Source organism: Daldinia childiae, assembly GCF_008694065.1.
Source record: "Daldinia childiae strain JS-1345 chromosome Unknown Scaffold15, whole genome shotgun sequence".
Lineage (NCBI taxonomy): Eukaryota > Fungi > Ascomycota > Sordariomycetes > Xylariales > Hypoxylaceae > Daldinia > Daldinia childiae.
Genome location: NW_022984656.1, coordinates 629,778 through 645,076, shown reverse-complemented (window position 1 = coordinate 645,076; position 15,299 = coordinate 629,778). Strand labels below are relative to the sequence as shown.

The window sequence follows — 15,299 nt, the reverse complement described above, 5'->3', positions numbered from 1 at the left end:
TCGGAGACATCCAATCTTTTATCAGCTTATCAATTTCTTATCATTTATGGAAGAATTACTTATCAATTACTTATCATTTTCTTATCAGTTTCCCATAGTAATTTCGAAAAGCTTGAGCGTAAAAAATGTCTCCGACGGATAATAACTTCGCAATGAGTATTCGTTCCCCATTACCTTCTCCTGTAACCTTTCCCGCTGGCTACAAGCCTCCTAAGCGCCATGTTTTCGTTCAATTATCATTTCAGGAAACGGCTCGCAAGGTGACGGAGATGGATACCTAGACATGTGAAACTTGAACTTACAGATTAGCAACTGCCTGCTTAGCATTATTTGTAATACTATAACAATACTATCAAATGTGAGTTATTTGGCTTGGATATTTACTGTCTAACTTTAACGCTGACTAATCAAGTCTAACGTTGATTGGGCTGGATAGGTACCTAGGTACTTGCTAAAATGTGGATCAAGATACATACATATTGTACCTACTCATAGGCACCCCTGCTATAGCTGCAGTGCTAATGGCTACATGTATGTACACTTGTGTACGAAAACGAGTGGACCCCTGTCCTTAAAAAAAGGTACGAAGCTATGAACTACGTATGTAAGTACCTCCTTACAACTAAAATAACACACCTAAAATATCCAAAATGTCCAAAATGTCAGATCGACTTTAACATAATTCCAACGAGATCGTGTCTGACAATAAAACGGTGAATACCATGGTTTCAGCCTCACCATCACCACATAAGCCTCGGCGCAAAACCAAGAAGACCCATTTCGAAACCACTGTCAATGCCAAACCCGAAGCTCTAATCCGGACTCCTTCGTTCCCTCTCGCAGCTTTCCTCTGGCCAGCCAGGAGCTCTCTGTCGCAATGGGAGGTCCTACCACTCATTCTTATGGTTGTCGGTCTGTTTAGATGGGCTGCAGGGCTTTGGGGATATTCGGGTTGGTTCCAATTCTGCTCAATCTATCATAAGATCTCTTAACTAACTTAGCTCTCAACCCAATAGGTTTCCGAAAGCCGCCCATATTTGGTGACTACGAAGCGCAGAGACACTGGATGGAAATAACTACACATCTACCAATATCGCAATGGTATTTCCATGACCTACAGTGGTGGGGTCTCGACTATCCTCCCTTGACTGCGTATCATAGCTGGCTGCTCGGCAAGGTCGGCTCACTCATCGACCCCTCATGGTTCGCACTCTACACATCGCGAGGCTCAGATGATCCGACGCTCAAGGTCTTCATGAGGGCTACTGTCATTGTGTCCGAATATCTAATCTATATACCTGCCGCGGTGGTTTTTGTCAGGAGGTATAGCAAGCTTTCGGGTGTTGCTCAATGACTTCATCTGTAGCGCTAGTCGCGATTCTCATGCAGCCAGCTACCATCCTTATCGACCATGTTCACTTCCATATAATACGGTCATGCTCGGATTTGTATTAGCGAGCATGTCTAGCATGGTAGCAGGTCGATATATGTGGGCTTCTATCTTCTTCGTTTGCGCTTTGGGGTTTAAGCAGATGGCACTTTATTACGCACCAGCTGTGTTCGCATTCCTCTTGGGAAGTTGTACCTTTCCTCGCGTTAATATTGGGCGGTTCATGGGGATTGCAGCGGTTACTCTAGCATCATTTGCCGTACTTGTCCTACCGATAGTTATAGGTACGCTATACGACGTTAACCGAGGTATTGACTCGCGACCTGATCTAGATGGACCCCATCCCCCGTTACCTATATTCGCCTTTCTATCAACCTATCTGGATACGAATGCTTCATACTACCCTGTAGTTGAGCAAGGCTTCAGATGGTCCATCGAGTCTTCCCTTTTGCACGGGGACTATTTGAGGACAAAGTTGCCAACTTCTGGTGTGCAGCCAACGTGGTCGTAAAGTTGCGGAAATATCCAACTGAACTCTTACAACGAGTCTCACTCCTAGCAACTCTTGCTTCAATTGCTCCTCCCTGCGCAATTTTATTCTTCAAGCCCCGCAAGGAACTTCTCCCGTACGCCTTTAGTGCAACGGCGTGGGGTTTCTTCTTATTCAGCTACCAAGTTCATGAGAAGAGCGCACTTCTCCCACTTCTCCCCATGACCGTATTGCTTGCAGGAAAGCAAGGATTAGGAAAGGATATTAGGTCCTGGGTTGGATTTGGTAATCTCGTTGGCGTGTGGACTATGTATCCCCTGCTACAGAGAGTTGACCTACGTATGCCATACACAGTACTGACGCTCTTGTGGGCGTATCTGTTAGGCCTACCTCCTGTATCAACCAGTGCCTATTTCGAAGAAGGACAGAACATATGGGTTCAATGGTTGACAGTAATTATCCATGGTGCTTTCTACGTCTCCATGGGAGCCTGGCATATACTGGAATTATTTGTTACACCACCTCCTGATAAGCCTGACCTCTGGGTTGTCGCCAACGTCGGTGTAGGCGCAGCTGGATTTTCCCTGTGCTACATGTGGTGTTTATGGAGACTAATACAGGAGAGCGGAATCATTACTCGGAAACCCCCAGGATCCAAAGTCAAAACAACTTGACGCGGGTAGAGACCCGTATTTGTGTACATGGCCTATAATATAAAGCTTTCAAATAAAAAAATTTGATTCTCCCAATCTATCCGATGACCTCAACGCTCAATGTATGTATACCTCTATAGACTTTTCTCAGGTATCATAGTTGATTTCTGACAGATTTTTCCTAGTGTAGCCCAGCAGCATAGTGAGTGGCCGTCTGTGTGACAGCATCTTGCTATCCGCTTCCTAAATTAGGTATACAACTTTCAGCTAACCCACCCAAGAAAAATATACAATTATCGTATGTTATCTATGTAGCTATAGTGTAAACATAGACCCCTTATACATGCAAGTTGCAGTATACCACTTGCTGAGATGCCATATCGGTACGACTTCAAGAGACGTGTTCGTCTGCACCCAAACCTTCAAACCTCAACAATACGCAGATGACCTATTCAGTTTTACTATTCCTCTTATCGAAAATTGTGTTTGCCAGAATTATTGAGGAGATCGAATTCAATCGTGCGCTTCATCAGGCAACATGCATATCTCTAAATGGCAATCGGCAGTACATGTATGCGGAAAGCGGCAGTTTATCCACTCTTGATGTTTCCTTCCGTCAGAAGGTTGTGGGGATGTACTCTTCGTTTGCTATTAAGCATCAACTCTGATGGTAACCACAGAGAATATAGTAACTTCTCGAAGGACAATTAACAAGCTAGCTTTACTCGCGTACTTGAGTACAATTCGTCTCCTTTCGTGCCTTCATTCTATCATAGCGCCATCAACAATCCCAAGTAACTACCTAACCTAGTACCTAGGTAGGTAGTCAATTATATAGGTATTAGTAAGTACCTATAAGCTCCGTCACAAAGACCTCAACAGCCTGTAGAACCAGGCATTTCATTGGCAATGCTCTCTACCAGTTCAAGTCTTAGAAATATCTGTCGCATTCTAATTTTAACAGACGTTACCGTCTTATATTCCGACTTAATATTCCATTCCTCTATTTAGTTCCAACTAAAAATGAGGTTTCGACTTTTTAATTCATATTTTGTATATATAGAAATCAAAGCTTCAAAATTGAGTCTGCAAGGTGTTTATATGATACCTACTTCAAGTACGGATTAGCCTGCTTAGATAAAAAAACAGCCACGAACCTGCAGTCTTAGGTTAGTTATCCGAACCTTAACTTTTATATAAAGACGAATACTCGCTAGTCCTTGACAAGTCCAGCACCTATGAGAGAATACGGAGCCGAATGCTTACCTAACTTTAGAAGTTTATCGGCTCATCACCACTACCCCTTAATGTCACGCTTTTCCCAGCGCCTTCTTCATCCTCAAGGTAATGTAGAGTTTTTAGACTACGAAGCTGGCCACCTAGGTAGTCGTGCGCATTGCTCTTTATACTTTGACTCTTTTAGTGGCATTTACACAAATTTGAAAGAACTATAATTTCTGTATTACCTCTAAAAGGCTTTTACAGTAAATCTATCGATATTACAAGATCTTCTAGAATCCTCTCACTTTAGATGGGGTTTCTTTATCCATCTAGCTTAACACATTACCTCATAAATTTCTAGTTATAGAACTACTCGACAAGCTCTTTCCCATGTTTGCATAACTTAATTCAGGTCTATAAAGTAGTCGGATATCTTAGAATAGGTAGGGATGGTGCTGCTCACTTACGTATAAACGCTTCCAATTTATGACATCAAGAGCTTAAGTGGTCTTAGAGGCAGATACTCATACGAAAGATGAGTCTTCACATGAACTACCCAGGTAGTCATAGTTTGATTTGTCGTAGCAAACAAATCAACGTTAAAGAGGTATTTAAATATGTAGTTAATACATAAGTACAAGTGCATTACAATGAGATGATTTTTGACTTTAAAAGCCATTAAAATTATAATATTCGTAGATGTTCAACATTTAAAATAAAATTTCAAAATATTATTCAAGTCAACTTGATTATTCATTACGATACAGTTAATTGTTACACTATTGTTTTCTAGTTTCTATCTTGTAATATAGCCTTGTAATAATGCACAGTTATGAGTCAACATACCGAACAAATGAAAGCAGTGACATTAGATCTTCACTTAGCTACAAAACACAGCGAAATATCCTTAAAACTCCTTGTTAAAATTATCCTTTCTCTAAATTGAATCTGTCATCCTACTTTACACAGAATAATGGCGGGCATCATTGCTGAAAGCACTGCCAAGCTGCAACTGGATGAGGAGACCGGAGAAATGGTGTCAAAGAATGAGCTGAAGAAACGCATGCAGAAGCGAGCTAAAAAGGCCGCCGCAGTTGCTTCCTCTCACAATAGTATCAATAGTATATTGGCATCTGAAGGTCAAGGACCGACCAATGCGCCATCCAGCAAGCCCGCCAAGGCAGAGGGGTTCAGTATCGATCCAGATGCCATGTCCAACCAAGGCTTCCTAGCTGAGGTTTACAGGCTGCACCTGTCAAAGGACGTCGTAACATGATTCCCACCTGAGTCAAACGGCTACCTTCACGTATGTTTTCATTCCTTTGCCAATTTTCTGTATTTACTCAACAAGCTAACATGATAGATTAGCCTGGGCATGCCAAAGCAATAGCAATAAATTTTGGCTTTGCAAGACATTATGGGGACAAGACGGCCAGCCTCGTATTACATCCGATAATTTTTAAGACGTTGGCTAATATCTTGATAGATTCTGAGGTGTTTATATTCTACTTGACTGTCAATTGTTAGCTAGGAATCTGCTCACGAATATCTCAGATTTGATGACACAAATCCCGACGCTGAAAAGGAGGAGTACTGCATCACTATCAATGATATGACTCAATGGTTGGGATTCACCCCAGCTGAGATTACTTATTCATCCGATAACTTCCAGCGCATGTATGATCTCGCCGAAGAGCTGATTAAACAGGAGAAAGCCTATGTATGTCATTGCAACGAGGCCGAGACGAGAATGCAACGCGGCGGTGAGGATGGGTCTAAGCCGAGATATCGATGCGAACATTCAAAGCAAGACGTCGAGACCAACCTCCAGAAATTCCGAGATATGCGAAATGGAGAGTATGCACCTCAGGCAGCTTGGCTTCGCATGAAGCAGGACATGGAGAATCCTAATCCCTCGATGTGGGACATTGCAGCATATAGAATACCCAACCTATGACTTTATGACTTCGCGCATTGTTTATGCGACAGCTTTGAAGGCATAACACACAGCTTATGCACCAGCGAATTTATAATGTCCCGAGAAAGTTAGGAGTGGCTAAACCAATAAGTCTTAAGCCTTGAAACAATACATACTGGAAAATAGATGATAGAAACTTACGTTTTTCCATTCACAAACCTCTTGTTTTTTCTCGCGCAAGCTAACAAAACCAGGCTTCTAGTTAAGTTCCAGCCAATGCAACGCGAATTCGGTTGCTTGAACCTCGGGGGTACAATCATGAGTAAGAGAGATATAAGGTGCTTGATAGAGAACGGAATCGTTCGCGGCTGGGATGATCCACGCCTATATACCCTCAAAGCGCTCCGACGGCGGGGTATACCACGTGGGGCGCTTCTTTCTTTTATTAATGAACTTGGTGTCACTACGGCTACTAGCTTTATCGAGATGAAGCGTTTTGAGCAATCCGTCCGACGATATCTAGAAAGGACTGTACCTCGCCTCATGCTAGTACTTGATCCTGTGCCGGTAGTGATCGAAGATGCTGAGGACCAAGCCTCGGGGGCTGTCAAGGAGATCAAGGCTATCTTTGATAAAGATGCTAAGAAGCCCAAAACATATATCCAGTGGGTACCTGAGGGCTCACTTGCAGCTGAGGTTCGCATCCACAAAAACTTATTCAAATCAGAACAGCCCTCGTCGGCGCCTGGCGGGTTTATGGACGACATCGTCCCTGATAGCGAGACAATCTGGCCAAACGCCATGATCGAAGCCGGCTTCCACGAGGTGCGCCGTCGAGTACCGTGGCCAGAAGCGGAGGGCGAGAAGACCGGTGACTCTGGGCCTGAGAGTGTGCGTTTCCAGGCTATGCGTGTTGCCTACGTCGTAAGTGGTTGCCACTCGTTTTATCACGCTTTTACTAATAGTCTCTGGTTGGCGGCAGGCGCTGGACTCAGATAGCACGGATGGTACTATTGTGCTTAATCGTATTGTAACTTTGAAAGAGGATGCTGGGAAAAGCATCTAGTATAAGACTTTAAAAAGAGATAACTATTGAAACTAATGAATAAGTGAAAAAGAAGAAGGGGGGAGGAGTAAGTAATTGTAAGTAAAAAAGGGTTACAATCGCAAGAATAATCGTTATTACTGAAAATTACAACTAATGCAATGACGGTATTATCAAGGCTACATTATAATAACTCGAGAACTTAAAAAGGGGGAGAGAAACTATTCCTTAGTTCTAGATGGTAGGTTGAGCATCTAGTAAAGGCAAACTGGTAAGCAACTGCATTTAAAGGGGCTATTGTATAGACCCATCTTGGAGTTGAGGTGCGACTTGAACTGCCTCCTTAGAAATACTATGATTATATTTAATAACTACGGGGTTTCTAAATGGCTAACTTATCCGTTCTGCTTTAACTTATTCATTAGAATAGTCCCCAGTAGCCGGAGGCACGTCTCATTTATTCATAGATCTGAGATATCAGACGGATGGAGGTTAAGATCAAGTAAGGATCAAATCGCATTCACGCCCACATGTCACAGATACATGCACAGGTGTCAAAATCCTAATTTCAATTCTCTTATGTTGCATAAGCTTCTTTTGATCCTCCCTTTGACAACCGAGACCCATCACGAGGCAAGCAGTAGACCGCGCCATTCCAGCTGATCTTTCCGGTTGAAAATAAAAACTTCGCTCTACGCCCGTTACGCCACAAAATGTGCTGCCCCAGCTAGCATAGGCACATGGCGCAAGATGGCCTTTGGTTGGGCCAATGCGATCACGATGCGAAGTGCCACAAGTAGAGTTTTCCGTGGTTTGGTAAACTCTAATCGTCTAGTAGACCTTCTTCTTTTCGTCGATACTGAACTGGCCGGGGCCGCTGTTAACTAGCAAGAGGAGACCGCCGACGATGGACAGAATCTGGAAGAAGTCGTACTTGGCGAAGTCCTTATGGGGGTGGTGCTCGTGAAGCTGCGCAAAAAAAAGAAGATTAGCCTATGGAATAAAAAATATATATATTCCCGGGGTCGCGTAAACTCACAGTCCAGAAGTTGTTAACCAAAACGTTGAAGACGCTCAAAATGAGAACTAGGAGAGTAGCGCTGAACTTGGCCTTGAATCCAACGACAACCATGACGCAGGCGATCAGACCAATGACAGATACACCGATTCTCCAGACGGACCACTCGCCGCTGAAGACGAAGCCGATGAACAGGAAGATTAAAAGTACACGACCGGCTAGCTGGAAGTACATCTTTCGGTCCTTCTCGTCGAGCTGGGGAAGACCTGCGAACGCCTTGGTCTTCCTAACCCAGGAATCGGACAGAACCATGATCAGCCCACCGATGACGGAGAGATTTCGGAGGAAGAAGTTGAGGTCGAAGATCAATCCATATCCTAGCGCTTGCGTGACAACAACACCCATGAGACCGGCAACAGCGTAGTCGGAGTGTTTGCGAACGATAACCATCGTGGAGCAAATAACCATAGTTAAAACGTTCACGATAAGGAAGAGATGTGTCAACCCGCTAGGAACTAATAGAAGAGTCTAGTTAGCTCCGGAAGAGCAGCTTCAGGTTGTCTATAGAACTTACTATGCCTGTAGCTGTTCAGATATACCAGCTGGTCGGACCATTGTGTTATGATTCTTAGAGCATCCTCAAGGAATGTCACAACAATTAAGAAACGCCCGATGGCAGGGAGATATCTGTGGAAGATGCGTGTTAGCTAGACCTCTTATTATTCATTATCCCCTTTCCTTTGGCTACAAGTTCTAATGTACACATTTACACGAGAGCGTAGAGCTCGCGCGAGGAGGTATTGACGTACGGCTTAATGGGCTCGCTAATTGTATCCAAAACATCCTCAATCTTACTGGTTTGTTCCCTAATCGCGTCTAAAGGACTAGGATCGGCGACTTCATTTTTGGGACCACCGAAGGGGTTCGGGCCACCGAGATGGTAGCCGGCTGTACCTCTGATCTGGGCCATTTCGTGATTTAATCGCGGACTACGTCGCCCAAACCAGCTATTTTGTTTGCGCAAGACGACGGGAATGGGGAGACAGTCGTTGCGCGTGAAGAATATAAAGCCAGGAGGCGAATGTTGGGGAGGGTTGAATTCTAGTAAGACGGACGAGACGGGGAACGTCGGTACTAGGATTAGAAACGGAGGCACGGCAGCTATATAAGGGTTAGAAGTAGATAAAGTTGGATAAATAATAAAGAGGAAAAAGAAGACTAGTAAGTTAAAGCCGTGGTTGAGTATTATTTTACCTCTTTCCGGTGAAGTTTTGAGGTTTTAATGTGTGCTAGACAACCGTGTCCTCAATTGACTTGAATGATGCAAGGCCAAAGTTCCGACATGCCAGATTGGCAATTGGTTAGTTTGGTTAGGTTAGATTCTTTCTTAGTTGACTAAAAATTGACTTAGCTTCGGGGGGGGAGAACATTGTGGCATGGTTAGCGCATTGACCATATAGACCACGGCCATAGTTTTAGAAATGTTCTTTGCGCTAGTTGGGAACTTGGCACCCGCGTCAGGAATGTAGTGGAATCAATGTACCTGTCCATCATCTAGCTCCGCTTAGGTACATACACTATACATACACTATACATCCACCATACGTACATCACGATCGTGCGGGAGGTATCTTATGTACTATGTACGAAGCTACACATGTGAGCTTAACCTTAAATATTCGGGCATCTGGTATATCCGCCGCCGACAAGGTTAGCCTATCTAACCTTAGGTACCTTTAGGTACTTAGCATGACGCTTAGCCGCATGATGCCAAAAATAAAACTGTAATCCCGACGTAATCACGCACGTCCAGACTAAGAGTAACATATCGTACACATACGAAGATGAGATCCACTCGCTTGGTAGATCTGAGCATCTCGTATAGCTTTGATTGGACATTATTAAATGGGTATAGAAGACACGAAATAGGGCTGAAGTAATAAGCCTCACCTACGATGGATTGCTCGTACATGTCAGCCAACAGACATCACTATTCTTTGGGCAAAAAAACGTACCACCAATTTACTATGCATTCAAGCAATGCTACTTGATGGGTCTATGGTGGATTAAAAGGGGGATGCACTCTAAGCCCCGAGATGATGATGCACATGTTCAATAAACGGAGCCAGACTTGAGCTGATTTTTGCTAAGATGAGTGATAGAGGGACTACCATCAAGTACAACATGAGGCATCTTAGCAAGAATGTGTATATAAGTCAGGAATAACCCATACCTACCAGGGATCAACTAGTAATGACTGAGTCGAGTGACTTCTTAGTTACTAGAGTTTATCTAGCTATTCCAAACCTCCTTAATATACAGCTATAAACCCCTTACTATATTCTCGCAATTCATCCCACTTAAGTTAGGGAATCTGTGACATGGAGTCTCCCGATCTAGTAGCGTATGTCCTTATGATTCCTATCATAACCCTTTCCACGTTAAACCAATCATCGGTAGTAGTTATGCCGTAGCGGAGGAAGCACGTCTAGCACAATGTGACCAGGAAGGCCGACAAGGAGCAAAGAGCATGTACCGCCAGTCAACCTCCCCAGGAGGTATATCCTAGTCCTCGTGATATAGTCCTTATTCCCTAATACTACTCCTTGAGCAGATGCCAAAGCTGGACAAGAGATATATATATATTATATATCCAAGCATCGATACCTAGGATCTGAAGGCCTCACTGCTCTACCTTATGAACCAGGGAATTGGTAACCCAGAGCAAAATCAGTCTTACAGTAAGGTAGGTCGGTAGATAGTAGCCAGGCAAGGCGAAGTCATCATTAGCCTCATTCCTTGACTTGACCGAGTAATCGCAAGATAACCCAATCAAGTGTCCACTTCCCTATAACCCGTTCTCACGCAATAACCAACGCATCAATAGCTGCCTTTGCAATCGCAATAACTTTCTGGCACGTCGGTATCTCTCCTTGCGTATGCAGCGCTATCCCACAATCCGGCGGCTGCCAGTTCCCTGTCGCTATCAGCGCGTCCATAAGAGCGTGTCGCGCTCGGCTCTTCTGCTCCATCTGGTTGACGATATCCTTCAGACCAATATGTATCGGCAACGTCTCCGCTTCCGTCGTATCAACGTCTGATAATCCGTACACATCCGCCTTGAGCAGCGCCCGCACCGTCAGTCGCCACATCGCCGGCTCCATCTCCCGACAATCCAGCGACCCGGCCGCCATGCACATGTTTTCTTCTTCTCCCGACCCGTAGCCCCAGAGGATGCCGCCGAAGCCGCGAAGCCGGAATATCAGTCGCCGCCGCTCGGCTGTCGCTCGGCTTGCTTCTTCATCGACGGCTTGTAAGATCCGCTGGTAGGCGTGTACGATGCTCGGGACTAGGGCAGCGAGGAGCATTAGGTTCTGGAACGAACGCATGATATCCGGCCCCGAGTTGTGATCCGGCGGCTCAAGCCTAAAAGAGCAAACGGGGCAGTACACCGCGTCATAAGCCGTCCTCGTCGCTTTTCGCGCGTGTCGGATCGATTCTTCGACGCCTTCGGGCTGTTTCTGCATCGAGTCGAGGGAGAGGTATAGAGCCGCGTATGAGCACAACCTGTCGTTTTAGCCGCTGGGGCGGCACTGCATGAACTCCCCACACTTTCGGGCGTTGTAGCTGAACTAGGCGTTAGGTTCGGCAGTTGATCTATGTTCGGTAGGTCTGCCGCCGATACGAAGAGGGACGGGTCGATATTTAACGAGGAGAAGGATGGCGCAGTCTCAGGCACAGAGTCGAAGCCTACATCCCCAAGACTATCCCCGGCATACCCAAAGGACCATGAGAAGCCCTTCTCCTGCGGCGAACTTATCGGCGCGTTAAGATTGTTAACGTTGGGTTCACCCGCCGCCAGAAAGTTAATAAAAGACAAGCCAAGGTCTTCGGTATCCGGCGGGATCTCGGTCATGGCGTTCTTACTCGCGGAGACAGCATTCGCAGTGTCATTGCTCGATTCATCTCGGGGACGTTTTCGCGGGCGACCCATCTGCTTCTGGGGAGAGTAGTGGCAGGCGATGCCCTCACGCTTACAACGAGAGCAGCCCTCGGGCTCTTTGGTGCAAGCTAGCTTACGCGTGCCTGTAGCAAATGTAAGTCCAATCTGGACCCCGATTCAAATCAGTGAACGATCGCCAAAACGTACGGCATTCATCACAAGCCCTGTGCTTCGGAGCACACTCCATAGCTGAGCCAACAGCCTCCGCGGTCGTCATCGTCTCCATCGTCGCCATCTTATGTGTAAATCTCTATATTGAGCTTCACTTGAAGTCGTTTCCTTTAAGAAGGATGTTGCAATAGTATTACGAGAGGAAAGGTACGGCGCGGTCCTTCGTTCTTCAAATCAATCACCTTGAAGGCGGGTCTCCTTTCACCGATTCGTAAGCACGAGTTGTGCCTTGTCTTATTCCATGGTTGGTTAAGATGAAGAGTACATTGTAACTTGCTCATGATACCTCAAAATATAGTCTGCAAGAATACAAAATTGAAGTATCTTTTTTCAGCTCTTCATGTACTAGCCAAGCCTTCACTTAATTGATGGAGGGGAATTGTGGCTAATGCCGGTATTAACGCCACTCTTCCCTCCTTAACTGATATTACCTAGGCCTTGTTCTTATTCATAGGAGAGGCTACAGGAATCATGGCGAGTATATGTCTTCTCTATGGGACCAAGAAATAATCGAACCAAACCATCGTCTCTATTAAGTAGCATAGGTGACTACCTAACCTAGTCTAACTACTTTGTGTAAACTGCTAAAGACTGGTTCTATCCTCAGACACGTAGAACCGACGTATTAGTTTTGCGTCTACCATAAGCCAAAGGGTGTGAGACTTATCTAGGAATCAGTCTAATGTATACCTCTCTTTCTATCCTGTATTTTTTTTAGAAGCCTCGTAGACCCCGTAAGTCACTCTTTAACAGATTGGCCGGCTGGGTCTTCGTCATGCATTTCACCAACTGCTCTTAGATCCGCTAGAAACCGTCGAATTCTCAATCCAGTTTTTACCCGTATCATTGCATCATACGTATTATCTGCTGCCGCGTGTATAGCCACTTGGAGACCCTTGATGACGTCTCTGTCGCTGATATGTGCGTCCTCATAATCAAAGAATACGTCCAAGTCCTTTAAAATGTCCTTAGTCTGAGGTATCGTAGGTAGTGTCTTTTCCTTTGAAGGGCAGGATGTTAGCTGTTTCGGCGGCGGAGTAGGTGGCTCCCGAGTAGGCTTAGGCAAGGATAATGATGGCTTCTTTGGCATTGACTTAGGCGATTTAATGGGTGGCATCTTCCGGTTTACAAAGATGATCTCTTCGTTCAGTCTAGGCCGGCGTGTGGGAGTAATCCCGGAAGCGTAAGGATTAGAGTGACGGGGTGGGTATTGCTTCTGATTCGTCTTATCTACCAAGGTTATAGGGCGGCTGCATAACTGGGTTGACTTATCGGCTTCCTGCTCCAACTTCTCAAGCTGTTGAGAAACTTCATCTAGCGCCCGCTCTAAAGAGGAAGCCCGGCTAACAGCATACCGTGCCGCAGATGGCAGCGAAGGAACTGTAGAAGGAGATGTCCGTGGCGACACGCTACGTTTATGTTGACTCATTTTAGTGACGGGAACTTGGGCATCTTTTGATTCGGCGGAGGGATATATCTGAATCTTTTCTTGGTATACACGTGTCGGAGATGTCTCCTTTTCTTCTTCGATAGTTTCAGGGAGAGGGAGACGCGCCATGGCCACATCTCGCTTGCGTAGACCAGTGTGTGCTGATGGCTGCATCGCCCCAGGTTCTGGACCAGCTCGTGGAGCCATTGATCCTGAATATCGTCCATGGTCGCCGCGCTTAACTTCGACCCATGACAACTTTCGACCAGATGGTTCACGACGTGTAGGAGAAGCAATCGGTTTCGATGGAGCTACACGGCGTAATCCAGACGGTCGGGCCCCAGGGCTGAGAGAAGAATGGTTATGCCGTGCATGTTGGGAATCTATAGTCTTTACCCGGTGGTTAACCTGGCTATCCTTGACGGGCTGACGTGTATACTGTGGTCTGGCTCGGCTGTCACTATAGCTTTCCTTAGCTGGTGACTTCTTTCTTAACCATGGCAATATGCTTCCCCTGTCCTTAGACAATAATTTCCGCTTCGGTTTTGATTTTGGGCTTGGTAGTATCTCGATTGGATTACCGGCTGGGGTGAACTCGACATATGACCCAGAGCTCGAGCCTGATTGCTCGCTCAAGACATTATCTTGTCCATCAAATTCACCATCTACTTGAACTGAGGCCTGAACGTACCTAGACGAACTATTTACGGGCTTTTCATTGCTTCTGTGCTTAATTAGAGGCCTTCGGCTCTGTTCTGCAGACGTCACGGCAAGGCCAGCTGCTTGAAATTCCTTCTGATATGGTAAGAGGGGCTGAACAGTATGATATGACATCTTCGAGTCCGAGTCCGTGGGCGTCCTGACTGGAGCCTTGCCAATTGCCCCAGCGGCATCTGCATACTTCTCCAGTTGCCTTGTAAAACGATTCAAGGCCTTACGCTGGCTTGAAGTTCGAGAAGGGATTTCTGAGGGCTGAAAATGCTCTACCGCTGCCTCCTCTGGTATGACTAAGGTTGATAACTGTCGCTGCTGGACTAGTGATCTATTAATTGCATCCCAGACGAGAGGATCTGCAAGGCCAAATCTTTTCTCTCGGGCCTTTCCGCGATTCCGTGCTACAATACTCATACCTCTTCGCCGTAGGCCACCGGCTATCTGGCTAGTATGTTCCATCTTTTTAGTTGAATGGTTTCTATTATCAACAGTTTGGGCTTGAGTGCGATCCCTGCAGAGCTGCTTATTCTCCAGTGAGGTTGTCGTCTTGGGCTTCATATTGGGTATTTGTGATTGTCGTAGGGTACCCCAATATGGATGGTCCTCTGTGAACTCGGGGACTTGCATCAGCGAATACTGTTTACCGCCACTCGCACTCGCGGATTCCCCCGTTCCTCGTGAGGGAAGACGCCTGCTAACTCGGACGCCATTCTTCTTCCGACTAATCCTGCGTTGCCGTTGTCGTTCTCCAGCTAAAGGTTCTAGTAATGGTGGGCGAAATAATGCTTCGGTGGCTCGTTGGGAGAGCTGCTCATTTGGGATTGCCGATGGATGAGTGATTTTCGGTCGACGATGTGGACTCCCCTTCTAAGGTAAACTGAGTTTAGGCATCGTCGATATTCCAAGAGTGATCCCCAAAATATCCCAAAGGTACCTAACCTAACGTATGCTATGAAAAGGGTGTATTGACTGGCCACATGTTTAAAGCAAAAGTTTGGAAAAGATAAATTCAGGGTCATTCCTGGCCTCGTCCTCGGGAGATGTCATATGGTCTGAGAGTGAGCCGTTCTTGCTCTTAAGCGGTAGTTTGGTAGATCGAGACTAGAAGTTGGCAATTGTAAAAGTTCCTTATATGATAATGAGCTGCGGTTTCCCGGCCGTAGTATTATTACAGCATGGTAATTTGAGATAGTCGCAATTGTAATGCCTATGGTGTGAACCTGTAGACTAAGAATCTACTTATAGAA

The 15,299-nt window shown here is 45.6% G+C and overlaps 6 protein-coding genes across 6 annotated transcripts; 3 read left to right on the top strand and 3 right to left on the bottom strand.

Annotated features, from left to right (window-relative positions):
- Window positions 1-722: 722 nt before the first annotated feature.
- Window positions 723-1,354, top strand: GL218_09095 (Dolichyl pyrophosphate Man9GlcNAc2 alpha-1,3-glucosyltransferase; the record flags this gene model as incomplete). The annotated part of the gene is made up of 2 exons (XM_033585919.1): window positions 723-951; window positions 1,017-1,354. 2 exons carry the CDS (start codon window positions 723-725, stop codon window positions 1,352-1,354), a joined length of 567 nt encoding a protein of 188 aa, XP_033440065.1.
- A 3,373-nt stretch (window positions 1,355-4,727) lies between these two features.
- GL218_09094 (putative glutamine-tRNA ligase) lies at window positions 4,728-5,711 on the top strand (the record flags this gene model as incomplete). Its single annotated transcript, XM_033585918.1, has 2 exons — window positions 4,728-5,021; window positions 5,286-5,711. 2 exons carry the CDS (start codon window positions 4,728-4,730, stop codon window positions 5,709-5,711), a joined length of 720 nt encoding a protein of 239 aa, XP_033440064.1.
- Window positions 5,712-6,158: 447 nt separating this feature from the next.
- On the top strand, window positions 6,159-6,738 carry GL218_09093 (Glutamine-tRNA ligase; the record flags this gene model as incomplete). Its single annotated transcript, XM_033585917.1, has 2 exons — window positions 6,159-6,596; window positions 6,655-6,738. 2 exons carry the CDS (start codon window positions 6,159-6,161, stop codon window positions 6,736-6,738), a joined length of 522 nt encoding a protein of 173 aa, XP_033440031.1.
- An 810-nt stretch (window positions 6,739-7,548) lies between these two features.
- Window positions 7,549-8,705, bottom strand: GL218_09092 (Surfeit locus protein 4 like protein; the record flags this gene model as incomplete). Its single annotated transcript, XM_033585916.1, has 4 exons — window positions 7,549-7,686; window positions 7,757-8,250; window positions 8,310-8,422; window positions 8,545-8,705. 4 exons carry the CDS (start codon window positions 8,703-8,705, stop codon window positions 7,549-7,551), a joined length of 906 nt encoding a protein of 301 aa, XP_033440102.1.
- A 1,891-nt stretch (window positions 8,706-10,596) lies between these two features.
- Window positions 10,597-11,973, bottom strand: GL218_09091 (putative c6 finger domain-containing protein; the record flags this gene model as incomplete). The annotated part of the gene is made up of 3 exons (XM_033585915.1): window positions 10,597-11,302; window positions 11,515-11,821; window positions 11,886-11,973. The coding sequence occupies 3 exons, from the start codon at window positions 11,971-11,973 to the stop codon at window positions 10,597-10,599; spliced, it is 1,101 nt and encodes a 366-aa protein (XP_033440101.1).
- Window positions 11,974-12,648: 675 nt separating this feature from the next.
- Window positions 12,649-14,610, bottom strand: GL218_09090 (uncharacterized protein; the record flags this gene model as incomplete). The annotated part of the gene is made up of 1 exon (XM_033585914.1): window positions 12,649-14,610. One exon carries the CDS (start codon window positions 14,608-14,610, stop codon window positions 12,649-12,651), a length of 1,962 nt encoding a protein of 653 aa, XP_033440100.1.
- Between the last annotated feature and the right edge of the window lie 689 nt (window positions 14,611-15,299).